At 38.7% G+C, this 13,951-nt stretch overlaps 3 protein-coding genes across 3 annotated transcripts in view; 1 reads left to right on the top strand and 2 right to left on the bottom strand.

The window, feature by feature from the left end:
- Nucleotides 1-13,951, bottom strand: part of LOC124279783 — a 36,581-nt gene that overhangs the window by 7,969 nt on the left and 14,661 nt on the right. The gene's annotated exons all lie outside the window — the stretch shown is intronic.
- LOC124279784 overlaps nucleotides 1-13,951 on the top strand; it is a 26,556-nt gene continuing 12,605 nt past the window's right edge. Inside the window, exons 1-5 of the mRNA XM_046715664.1 lie at nucleotides 1-5; nucleotides 1,175-1,713; nucleotides 5,497-5,642; nucleotides 5,773-6,292; nucleotides 6,966-7,111. Coding sequence (XP_046571620.1) covers nucleotides 1-5; nucleotides 1,175-1,713; nucleotides 5,497-5,642; nucleotides 5,773-6,292; nucleotides 6,966-7,111 — 1,356 coding nt within the window. The remainder of the gene's footprint in view (nucleotides 6-1,174; nucleotides 1,714-5,496; nucleotides 5,643-5,772; nucleotides 6,293-6,965; nucleotides 7,112-13,951) is intronic.
- The window catches only part of LOC124279759, a 7,644-nt gene continuing 1,580 nt past the window's right edge, over nucleotides 7,888-13,951 (bottom strand). The window contains exon 2 of the mRNA XM_046715627.1: nucleotides 7,888-11,751. Within this exon, the coding sequence (XP_046571583.1) occupies nucleotides 10,553-11,751 (1,199 nt within the window). The 3' untranslated portion in view covers nucleotides 7,888-10,552. The remainder of the gene's footprint in view (nucleotides 11,752-13,951) is intronic.

A 13,951-nucleotide genomic window follows, 5' to 3' on the forward strand; every position in this document is an offset into this window, starting at 1 on the left:
ATGAGGTACAGGCACTGAACAAATCTATGATAACTTGTGTACTGGTGGATATTTACTAGAGGTGGATAAGAAATGTTTGTGGAACAAATATTGATTGAGGTAATCACTTGAACGCGCATGGCAGTCTCTGTCCTTTACATTGATTTCTAGTCATGATCGAGAGGGTAACAGTAGTTGTCTATTTATAGGTCCAGCGTGTCAATAGGTAGGTATGTCCATTGCTGTGCAGACATGTGTGACTCATAGACCTAGGCCTGCTTCAGTTATCATCCTACATTAACACTTGTCAGAGGGGTACACAAGATACGTGATGTAGACCACTAGCTGTCCGACTTCCATTTGTGTAAAGGTGAGGTGAAATTGGGTTTAACGTCGTGCTTGAGAATATTTCGCTCATATGACGACGTGCATGCGTGTGTATGTGTATGTGCGGCTGCTTGTACTAGCCCAGACTTAAGCTGGTTTTATAGTGCTAGCTCACTGAAATACCATGCCGCAGTGAAGCATGAATACCCCACTCAGACACAGTATACTGACTCCGAGCCGACCAGTCCTTGCTGTACCCAATAATGCCGAGCGCCAGGCAGGGACCAACAAGTACCATGTTTTAACGTCTTTTGGTATGACGCGGTCGGGTATCGAACCCGCGACCTTTCGCTCTCCGGGCGGACGCTCTAACCACTACACCATTTGTGTAAAAGCAGCGGTGGCTGTCTGCTTGTGATTAAGTGCCTGACTCTGACTTTGCGTTCGAATTCCGGGTGGGACAAGTTGTAAAATATGTACTTTACTGGGACGGTGTAATGCCAAATACGACATATGTTACATTCGGATAGTAGGAACCAGTAGATTTAACATCCTTGAACACCTTGTATTTGTGGTAATGGTTGTGCTCGTCCTGTATTTCGTTATCAATTATTTGTGGTTTGTGTTCCAGAAGGCATGGAATAAACCCACCAATCGGATTTACGCATTATACTAGATCTCACAGCCATGAGAAAACATCAAAGTGTCGTCTTATTGGTGTACAGCGACAAGTTGTACATCTACTTTCATCTACTATCATATTCTTATGATGTATTGCTGGAAAATGCAGTCCAGCAAAAGGATTTTGTGTTTCGTTATGCCCATATTTGGGTGTACCCGACCATTTCTTTGAGAGGTAATTTTGAAGCTCTCATGACTCGGAATGGAGTACCGCTGGAGTACGTCATGGTTTTGAAGCCCGGAGACTGAAGTCATTCCTTGGTGTGGACATAGCTGTATCCCGGATCGAGCTTGCAAAGGCTGGGTTCTACGCAACAGGAGATGGTGATGAGACTAGATGCTTCAGCTGTGGCGTGAGGTACAAGAACTGGAGACAGGGAGAAAGGCCTGACAATGTTATTCATAAGCATAACTGTCGACATAGCCATGGTTTACATCGAGGAAATGTGCCCTTTACCGAAGACCCACTACCTTTAAGTACTGACATTACTTCGTCACGCCTGTGGTACCCAACATCGGATTACGATCTCCATGATCCACAACCAGAGATCCATTCACCATACCTACCTCCTCGTCCAGGGTCTCTAATTTCCTCAGTTCCCGGAACTGATTACCACACACCCGATTACAACCAAGGATCTGATAGACTCGCATCGTTCAGAGGGTGGCCAAGGGAGAGGGGACCGACTCCGCGTCAACTTGCTGCAGCTGGTTTTTACTATACAGGTATTTTTCAAAAAGTGTTTCATGCCTCAGATTGTTTATAATGACAAACTACAGAAAAATGCTTGATGATAATGTGATATATACAGTGGTAAATTATAACAGCTGTGCAATAAACGTCTGCAAATTTTGAATGAATTGTAATTTGGAACTTTCCATAACGTCTTATTTCTTTCCACATGAATACAACTTTACTTAACATCGAAATAGTCCTGTACGTGCAATGTAATTTAAGGTTTACAATATACCTCATCTACCGGAATGGGGAGGTGGGGAAGCCTAGTGGTTAAAGCGTTCGCTCGTCACATTGTAGACTCGGGTTCGATTCCCCACAAGGGTACACTGTGTGAAGACCATTTCTGGTGTCCCCCGCCGTGATATTTCTGAAATATTGTTAAATCGGCGTAAAACTAAATTCACACACCCATCTAGCTGAAAATTTATCTCTTAGTCCTTTTTTATTTAACTTGTGAAAGGGAACTTCCTTCAATAGTTCCGAATTTTCCTCATCAGTGCACTTAATGAATGTAACTTCTCAAATAACTTCATTCTTCTATTGAAGATTGTTTTGAAACCATCGATTTCTTGTCCCTGTATTTGCGTAATACGTGTATACTGCTTACTTGTGTTGTTTCATTTCTAGCAGCGAGAACTTAGTCCTTCTCACAACAACTAAATTTTGTGTTCCATTTGAATGTCTCTAACTGCTTGTTGTATAATCCGCTCTAATTCTACTTCATATTTTGATTGTTCTGAGAGTTAAACCTCTGAAATCTTATACCATCTTCTGAATCTGTAATTTTACCATCTCACTTTACATTTCTTCTTAAATTGTATTAAACATCAACCTGAGATAAATGTGATTTTTCATTAATAATAATAAATAATAATAATGAATTTTACTAAACATGCAGTCACCACTGTGTAATTTAACCAGAAACAAAGTTAAGATAACTGGATTATTCCTTTCCTCTTCCAAGTCATAACAGCAAAGATGGGAATTAACCCATTTATGCATAGGGTCTTAGATTTTCATCAAAATTTGTGAGCTGGCCATGGTTTCTTTTGGCAAGCAATGAAAGGAATGAAGTGTCATTTTACCAGTAAATACATTTTTCCATACTTTGTTACACTGCAAAAGTGCGTCTCATAAATGGGACAATATGCAGATAATAGTCCAGTAGAATTAGTCTAAAAAATCAGTGAACCTCCCAAAAATTGGTACATAAATGGTTTTGTGTTTATATCGTTTACAGTAGTATCTGAACATAAGTCCAGAAAATGGTATAAAATCTTGCAAACCATACCACTGAAGTGTACAAAATAGTAAATAATATAAATTAAAACTGGAAAACAATTATGACATGAGGTTTGACTTAGATTTTGGACACTCCAGCACACTGGAAACAAGTAAATGAGAGTTATCGCCCCTTTGTTTACTATAGATGTAGAAGAATGGAAAGGAAAGGTTATATCTTTCATAAAGCTAGATGAGGTTATAGTTAGCCAAATAGATAAAGGGTTAAAAAGACAGCTAAAAGCTACAATTAGGAGGAGGACTGAGGTGATTCTGCTCCCATAACTAGCCCACAGAACTATATTCACTGCGGTCGTGTAACACTACGAATCTTGGTGATAACTGGGACATTCTGTATCAAGATTTAACAGAACTTGAAAAAACATATGCCAGAATGATAGATTAGGAAATATGATACCATTTATATTTTCTATGCTATGAATTTTAAAACAATTTCAAAAGGTGATTGAAGGATACGTTTGTTCTCTTTTAACTTTAACTGGCAACTACATATTATTATGTGAGCAGAGTGAGTGAGTATGTTTTTACGCCGCTTTTAGCAATATTCCAGCAGTATCACGACGGGGGACAATAGAAATGGGCTTCACACAATGTGCCCATATGGGGAATCGAACCCGGGTCTTCGGCATGACCACTAGGCTACCCCTGTGAGCAGAATGGAGTAACCGGTAACCCTTGTAAATATTTATAGCATAACTGGTATTTTTTATATCTGACTTGAAATCTCAGCAACATTTAAAAACGGACTGAAATCTTCGTGAAAAACTTGAAACTGATTCACATACATTAGACATATAACACATATTTTTCTTAAAACTGGAATATGCCAGCTATGGCGGCGGTCTGTAAATATTCAAGTACGGACCAGACAATCCAGTGATCAACAGCATGAGCATCGATCTACGCAAATGGGATACGATGATACGTGTCAACCAAGTCAGCCAGCCTGACCACCCGATCCCATTAGTCGCCTCTTACGACAAGCATGGGTTACTGAAGGTCGATACTAAACTGGATCTTCATGGGTGCTGATCAAAGCTCTAGAAAGGTTTTGAAAGCACAAACCAGTATTCTCCTTTTTACTGCTAGTAAACTTTTTTTAAATATTGGTTATTTTTGAAACTGAAATAACTAATGGACAAATACTTTAAACATTTCAAATACTTAAATTGTTGGTGGTGCATGCTTGTTTATCAGTCATCTTTAACATTTGCTCAGGAAACGAAAAGACCTCTGACTGACTGAGGGATGACTATATATATATATTCCATGGTATTACATGTCGTTGGGGGTAACTGTCATGAAACCATGTACAATTCAATGTACCGGTAAGTGAAAATCTATTGCAAGCACCGTTGAATCAAATCACCTCACCCAACCAAGTCTCAAATATTCAAGTTAGTCTGAACACAACCCTTCAAATTATTGGACTTCTTTTACTCAGAATATCTTCTGTTACTGTTACGTTTTGCTTGGAATTGTCACCAAGCATGATATTCAAAATTAATTCAAATATACAGACTATGAGACCAAGGGTATCTCTGTCAAGCCCTTGGTGTTCAGGGTCGCCAACGCTATAGTTCAAACCAGCAGATATGATAAATAACATCTTGTTCATTATTACAATCTTTAGTTACAGAAGAAGGAGTTAAGTGCAAAGCATCCGAAAATTGGTGTACACGGGGTCAGTTCATTCAGTTTGCAGCAGATAATGTAGATTAATCTGAGAACATGGATTAATGCATACCAATGACGTTTTTGCCAATTAGGTGACTGTTTGCCAAAAATGCTGAGGTGTTGATACGCTAAAAGGGATGGGTTCATATGTCCTGGGTTCATATGTTACGGAGATGCTGAATCAAATTGCTTGATGTCTTGAACAATTCTTGTAGAATATAAAATGAATCACTAGATTGTATCATTCTCAGTATTGAGTTATGTTTCATATGAAAGCCAGTTTGGTTGTATTCCATGAAAGCTTTCAAATAAAAAGAGTCAATTTTGAGATTTAAGAGGCTGATCTCCCACCACCTAAGCCTAATGTATTACCTAATTTAAGTTCACTTGTCTGCACGGTACTTTGGCGGAAAATAGAGTATGGAAAAAAATGCAAACCATTTTCATTTTATTTTTCTATTTGAACAACGAAAGTTTTAGACGCATTTTAATGAACTTACATAGTTAAAATAGCACACTTCGCCGAATTGGCAGGGACCTGCCTTGCCACTGGAAGAGGCCATGCTTAAAGAACTTAAAATCTACAAGTAATATGAATGGTTTAACTACTAACAATTTACTCAGCTTCATTCACGTCTATACTGAAAGTTTCTATCTTCATCATAGGAGAGGAATGCTTTTTTGAAGTACCCGTCCCACGACGGATATGCATAAATGGGTTAACCATCGGAACCTTCTACAATGTAGTAATGCTCATTCATATTTCTTACGAGTATCTTGGCACATTACAGGTTTCCTTGACAAGGTCCGATGCTTCTGCTGTGGAGTTAGGCTGAGGGAATGGGATGAAGAAGACGACCCGTGGAGGGAGCATGCTCGCTATAGCCCAAACTGCCGTTTTTTGACAGAAAGATGTCCTACAGATACTACACCACAGGTAATACTGAGATGCATGTTAAGGAATTACTGAAACCCGAACACCTCTTTTACAAAGCTAGATATGTTGTATAAATATCGAATATTTGTTGAATTATTTTCTTTCCAATAATATCAAAATCTATGTTTAGGTTACTGGATCAGGTTCCAGCGAGATTCATCCTCAAAGAGCAGCTATGAAGCGCAAAAATGAATCCCAGGATAACAGACAGTGGAATCGGTGCATACTATGTCTGGATCACCCTGCCAACATAGTATTCCTCCCATGTGGGCATCTGGTAGTTTGTGTCATGTGCAAACAAGTTATACAACGTTGCCCAGTTTGCAGCATCCGTATCCGGGGATGTGTTCGCATCTATCCAATGAGTCATCAAAGTTCAAGACACCCGTCCTCGGATCAAAGTTCAAGACACCCGTCCTCGGATTTCACTCTTCGTGATCCGTCGCCAGAGATCCCTCCGACATCCATAATACCTCCAGATCACCGTCCTACATCTATAATGTCGTCAGCTTCTAAACCAGAGACTGGAACGAATTACTACGCACCTGATTACCACCTTGAAACTGATAGACTGTCGTCGTTCCAAGGCTGGCCGAGCGAGAGGACTCCGACACCGCAGCAACTTGCTATTGCTGGTTTTTACTATACAGGTACTGTTAAACACGTGTTTAATGTCTTTCACTGTTCAAAATACCAAGCCACAATAGTGTACATTTTCAATAGGAAAACTTGTTTTGTAGAATGCTAAGTTCTAAGGATGCGCAAAGAAAGTCTAACAATACTACATGTACAGTGATTTTTTTAGTATCTGTATAAAAAGTTGCTCGATCGGAATTAATGTCACCTTGAAAGGTATTGGGGTTTCATGAGGATGCATCGTGTTGCTATGGGAGAAACTATGAAAGTTACACAGATCTTAGGCATTTTCGTGTGACATTTTCAGAAACTTTTCAATATCAAAATGTGATGACATCTATCGTCCAAATGCCATTATAGTGTTTAGTCTTCTCACTTCTACATTATTACTGTATTACTTATTCTTTATTGGTTTAACTGTAGTGAAAAGTTTAACTTTGTCGAAGAGCTGTGAATCGTAGAAGAGATAGGATAATCATATTAATGATCTTCAGAAACAAGGCATGACATTAAATATAATTACCAATCAGAAACGCATACAACTCTAAGATGCAACTTATATTGTCTTAAACGGTGTCCCCATTGTCCCAAAACATGATGAATTAACCATGATAACATTCTACAATGTTGTAATGCTCATTCATATTTGTTCTTAATATCTTGGCACATTGACATACCTCCCCGCAGGTTTCCTGGACAAGGTCCGATGCTTTTGCTGTGGAGTTAGGCTGAGGAAATTGGATGAAGAAGACGATCCGTGGCGGGAACATACTCGCTTTAGCCCAAACTGCCGTTTTTTGGCAGAAAGATCTCCTGCAGATACTACACCACAGGTAATACCAACATTCATTCATGTTCATGCAACCCAAAGAAATCTTTTTCATAAAGCTGTATATGTTATTAAACAGTAAATGTTTGTTGAATACTACTTTTACAAACTCCTCAAAATGTATCTGTAGGTTACCGGTTCAAGTTCCAACGAGATGTGTCGTAACTGGCGTTTGGGTGTTAGTAAACCCTACCACCGTTACCTATTAATTATGGTCGTTCCACATTGTTCGGGGAGATGGTAGCTCTGGCGCTCCACTCGCTTGGTCCGTTGCAGGACGCTAAGTCAAGGAGTGAGGGTTCTGACGACCGTGACTCCTAATTAACCACATAACATTCATGTACTGGCACACATACATTCAAAGATAAACGCAACACCAAGTTTATACTCACATAGTTTTTTGAGCAAAACTGCAAATCTAAATACAAATCTGATGTAATTCTCTCACGGTTTTGGGGATGCATTTTTACCTTATAACATCCTCCGCCTGTGGACAAGAGCTGCCCACAGCTCGGATACATTAAACATGAGCACAGGTCCGATATGTTAAAGTTAAACACATTGAACACCGTCGAAGCAAAACAGGATCGGTAATTTCTGAGAGGAAATGATAACCCATTTCAAACTTTCGGAATATTCGGAAAAAGTCGAGGATACTGTACCTTAAAAACGAGCATGCCAAGGAATAAGAGAATGATCCTATGTTACTTCGGGTAACCACAAAGCATATACATCATATATATTATGAGATGAAAACACAACAATGAATTAAAGTCAATATTAAATGTGAAAATGTCTTCAATATGGCCAAACAATGGCACCACCATTCACAAAAGTTCATAAGTCTCTGGTCCCATCGAATAAACTGGCAAACGTCTACTGGAAAAGTCATGTTCTGAATGTCACTTGATATACACTGAACGCTGTTTACTCTGTGCGAGGCCACAACAAAATTAATGTCTGAACACAGGGCCGTGTATCACACAGCATAGTTAATTGGCTTGGTCTTCAAAGTGAGGAGACGAAATGTTCTGCACACTGCGTGAGTGAGCTCTGTAGTTTCACTGATGATGTACCCTGTTGCTTTCGCAACTTGTAGGGGGGCATCGTAGAGGTCTTGCAGTGTCTATCGTCAATACTGCGCCTTCGTGGGCGGTGTTCAGCGTCGCAACCTGGAACTTGCGATAGCGTTCGCCGGTAACAGCAAGTGTGGAGCCAGATAATCGATGTGGCGTGGACCAGACGACAGCGAGGGAGGAGCTTATCTGTTCTCCCGTCTGAATGGGGTCCGGCCATTAATCTACAACACTTGAAACAAGTGTTAAACCACGGCGAATATAATTAGTATTATAATATACATTAGATACGACAGCAATACATGTTAAAACATGACACGCTCAAATAAATGGCAACCTGTGTACAGGTCACAGTAGACAATTACAGCATTCTTGACTGCCGACTGCGTGCCGAATAACAATTTGAGTCCATAATGTTGCATGAATATTCTCTGATACCTATGTAGCATGGCATCAATAAATAGTAATCAAATGTTATTTTAACCATGGACGACATCTGTAATACCTGTAATAGGTTAAATAGGTGCAAGTTACTCACAACATTCAGTAAATGCTTTGCAGTTTAAAACAACAAGAACGAACAACACCGATAAATAAGGGATGGACTGAAAGTATACATTGAAACACGGATAAGAATATTTCCTAACAAGTAACATTGAAGAGAATCCACAGTAGAATTATGTAATATAAATAACTTCCATCTATCCGTAATGTATGAGACATCAATTCCTAATACAGGTATTGTCTCTATAGAAAAGTTATACAATATTGTCGTAAGAATGAGTATTAATATATGACTGAACATTCTCTTTGTGACTTTGTAATTATATAGGGGTTAAGAGCACGATGATCTCTACTGTTAAAACATTTAACAAAATATTACTATAACTTTAAAACATGGAGTATTTATCGAAAACTATCGCTTTTCCAATTCTTAACCATTGTGTAGACTCAAATGGTCAATGTACCCAAATGACAAGTGTTCTAACACTGAAAAATGACTGGTCGTTAAAAGTTTGTTGAACTCCATTATCAAGATTACGTGCTGATTTCGTCCTCTGCACAATGCGTTTCCACGGTGACAGTCCACCATAAGATAACGGTTGAATTCGTCATCGACATAAATACACTTTGCTGCGACCGTTATATCTGGCATTTGGCGGAGAACAAAAGCTTTCTATTGCTAATAGGATAACCGGGGTCTGCCGTCTGATTTAAGGGGACGGTTGTAATGCCATAATGTTATAAAACCATAAAAACACTTGCTATAGTTGGAAGGAATTGTTTGAATTGAAACGTTTTTCCAGACATATATATATATATATATAGATGGGGTTTGAATTACCAAAATTGGGGCTATCGAACAGTAAATAATATGTAAAGAAAACTCGTTGAATACGAAAGTTAGTCAAAAATTTGCAGCTGACAACGTGAGGTCACGGGTTCAGAGATAAAATTGTGGCAGAACAATCTCATGACAAGAATTCGTCAAATGTAAAACTAAGGTCGTAACCGGTCGATTGAACTTTTTTACTCTGCGAAGAAGTAAAATAAACACCAGAAATACTGTCGATATGATGAGGAAAACATCCATTGAAATAGTTGATTTAATCAAAGACATAAAAGATGGCTGGGGATAGTTCGGAGGGGTGGTTGTGTGGTATGCTTTCCAATCTATCAAACCATTAGTCGGGGAACCTGCTGTAAGTAACGTTAAAGCAAAAAATAGGCGTCTAACTTTTAACCATAAATACATAACCAGTATAAATAGAAATAAGGACAAACCTGCGGCAAAACTAGCCGTTAAATGTTAGGGCTTGGTTAAGGACCCATCCAAAGCAGACGATGGAAGGGAATTCATCCAATTATCTTCAATTAAATTATCCGAAATCACTTGTGCCTTTTTCATACGCTTGGAAATAAGGCGTAAATCAACTTGAAATTTATTTTCCTTTTTCCGAATGTCATCGAAAACTTTATAATCGATTAATAAATGTGGAATTTTGAACGCAGAATCTTCTAAAAGAAGCCGTAAAGTTTCGTAAGGTTTCAGTACGGATGAATTGAAAAATTCCGATAAGAGTAGAAGATTGGGTGGATACAATTTTGAAGTTGTTGACTTTTTTTCACAGTGATGAATTCTCATGTCTATGTCGAATTCATCCAGTTTCAACGCACAGTGGCAAGGAATTTTAAATATACAAATCTGACAAGCTGGACGCTTCTCAATGCGACCCTTGCAAGTTAATATAATAGTTTTTATGCCACTGAGCAAAACAAGGCCTGGTTCGATTTCGAGAGCCATCGAACGAAGCCCTTTTAATCTAAATTTAACATCACACAAGGATTTAATTCCTGGTGCGTCCTGATCAAGCAGAGCAAGTGCGCAGGTGAGAACCAGTGTTTGGTTTGGCGCTAAGAAAAATTGGGCAATGTTTTTTGTGTTCACCAAAACATGTTTGAAAATCCCTGGTAGAAAATTCAATATACTGATCTTTCGCTTCCGAAACTGCCAAATAATCAGGTAAATTCATAACCTGAGTGACGTGTGAACTTGATTGATTAATTGGTAGGCCAAATGAATTGATTCGATATACCTCGAGGAGAGTTGAATGAGTCTGGAAAGGAACAATGAGTGAAATTAAAATTGAATCTCCAGTTCTAGAACAATGAACAGTGCGTTCCCGATAATAATAGCCTGGATCCTTGTGAGCAACGTGAAACAACGGATATTCTGCGTTTAGACGTTTTTGAATCATATTTAGGGCCTTCTTTACTTCCGTAACTGGGAGCAAAGATGGACTCAAACGTTGGTTAACTAATTGCTGTATTCCAAGATACATTTCATCAATTTCCTGTCGAATAGTCGTCAAAAATGTCAGACGATCTAGCAAAATTTTCATAGAAATGAAAATACTTTTTTCTACGTCTTGTACCTGTTCGGCGACCTGAGAAATGTCCCTATGATTCGTTTCAATACCTGTTAGAGAGGAAGAAATACGGTCATTGGTTTTAGCTATAAATGACGACATCTGACGAACTTGCACTTGTACAACGCGAGAAGTATTAGTTACATGCATTGATAATCGTTTGACATACTGCGCCAGCCGTTCTACATCTTCGACTGTAGCAGTACCAAAAATTGAACGACTAATGGATCCGATAAATGGAAGGATTGCCCGTCTCGTGCGTGAATCCTTTTGAAAAGTGTTAACATGCGGAATTAATATTTTAATGTCCTTACTGACATTCGTCCAATACACGAGCAATTCTTGTTCCGCTTTCTTTATATATCCATCTATAGCATTCACAGAATAACAATGTAACGCGTGCGTTTTACAAAACTGTTGGTAATCTGGTCTATTACCCATTTCAGACAAATCTGGCAATTTATACTTGAATACATGGATCCATTTATTTTGTGAAATGTCGATACGTGACGTATGGATAAATACAACTCCCCATGGAAGTCGTAATTCTGTATGGACAGAATTAACTTGATTCTGGATGATGACAAGCGCCATCAGCGTGAACAAGACCCAAACTGGTCGAAGGAGACTCCTGGATTCTAAAATTCAAAGAACGGGATTATGAACATAAAATAGAAACTTGAAATGAAATCATATACGTCATCAATATTCTTAGGAAAAGTTTCCATCACTGTAAAACTGCATTCATATGACGTCTTCTCCTGTCAATTGAAACTGACTGTATTAAACATATGATAACAATTGTCACATGCAGGTAATGGTAGTTTCACACTAGTATTCGTGCGAATAAACAACATTCAACAATAGTAGTAAATTCTCATCAACCTGTTTCATCAGAAGATTTCTCACCACGGAACATATATGTATTGGTACGGTATAACCATTGAACACTGAATTCTCTTGACTTCCTTTCGAGTCATGTAACTGTAATTCATTGTTCGTCATCGTATTTCATTGAATACCATTGTATTTGTATATATATCGTATCATCATCGTCAGATCTCTTTGGATCGTAGTTCATTTCTTTTTCTCGTATATACACGCATAGCGAAACGCTTTGTAATGGTCCGCGAATATGTACAACGTCCCTTTTGGACAGCGCGACCTGTAACCTTCCCGTAGAAGTAGTATGAATATGCATAACCTGACCCAAACATTTTGGTCAGTAACCCGGGAATGTATTCTTCAAGTAGTAATACGAAATGTGACCCAAACCTTTGCAGCGTTTGGTCACTAACCCGTGAATATGAATATATTTTTCAATATCAACCAACACGTGACTGTATGCAGTTGAAGTATTCTGAATATATTCAACAAGACATTTGACAAGAAACAATACACAGTTCAACATATATGCACACTTCTATTTCCTTGTAACCTGGTGACAATTGCATCATGTAACATCGTAAAGGATGATCTATAGCGTGGGCTAGCACCATGCGTATAGCATCATATAGTGATAATCCTGAAATAAAACACATGCAAAAATCAATTTGTGGGTGATCAGTCCTCAGCATGATATTTGCAGTGTCGTAACTAAAAAGGTAACGCTTTATAACAATTTGTCAGAAACAATATTTCAAATATTTTGTTAAAAATTCTAACGCTTTCGTTTCTCATTTAACGACTGCAGTATCATATAATCATAGGTCTCCTTCAGGGATTTTGGATTCGTGATTATCTGTAACCACATGTAAAGTGCAGTTACCTCATGTAAAGTGCAGTTCTCCTAGTAAATCCTGTAGTATTTCTTTCCACTGAGTATTCTACGCTCGCATCCATTTTGCTATACAAAGTATTCCTGTATATCCAAGGTGACTTTTTATGCCTGTCCGATGTTAACGGCTTGGAAATGGGGGTTATGATGTCTGTATCCGTACCAGATTTATGCAATTTATTAATTTGATTGTAATGACCGACAACTGGAAATGGGTTAGTTGGCCTGTGTCTGTGGTTGACAAACCGCCTAAGCCGTTTAGCATGACCAGGAACTTTCAGTCGTTTACGATTGTCATAACGTGGTCGTTTGCACGTACACGGTGGCAATTGATTGGACGCGTCATATTGTCTGTGTGATGTGGAGTAATCTCCTGTCGGGACAGCGGTTACTCTAAGTGAGCTGTCATCATACAAATCTGATGACAAATCTGTTGTGATTGGAATCGATATTTGGTTGTTGTTATCCGACTGGGGAAGACCACTGTCTGAATTCGGTGAACATTCTGAATACGGAAAGCTTGACAGAATCTCTGTGGGATGCCAGTGTTTGCCCGGTCGATACTGAACTGTAAAACCTAGGCAGTGTTCCTTTTTTGATGGGGGAGCAATTGTGACATTTTGCCGCGAGCAAGCAGGAATGTGTTCTGACTCCGTGGGGATTGATTGTTTACCAGCAACAGGTGGTAATAAAGTACCATTCGCCCTCATTGGAACAACTGTTGAACCATTCTGAATAGCCAAAGTATAAGATTGAAAATTCATGACAGTCTTTTGACTTATCAAGAAATCTAATCCTAAAATCATGGGAGACTCAAAATTTGCAACAACTAGAAAACATTGTTCTGTTTGAAAATCACCAATAGTGATGGAAAGTACAACTTGTCCTAATACTGGCATTATATTTTGACTTATCCCTTGAATAGATGGCACATCTGACTTTTCAATAGGGATTTTTTTCCATAGGCCTGAATCATTGAAAACTTCTAGGCTTAAAACACTAGAACCAGCGCCTGAATCTACAATTGTTGGAACTAACTTTTCTCCCAAAACAACATGAAT

Source organism: Haliotis rubra, unplaced genomic scaffold, assembly GCF_003918875.1.
Source record: "Haliotis rubra isolate DU_JTF1 unplaced genomic scaffold, ASM391887v1 Scf256, whole genome shotgun sequence".
In the NCBI taxonomy this organism is placed as follows: Eukaryota; Metazoa; Mollusca; class Gastropoda; order Lepetellida; family Haliotidae; genus Haliotis; species Haliotis rubra.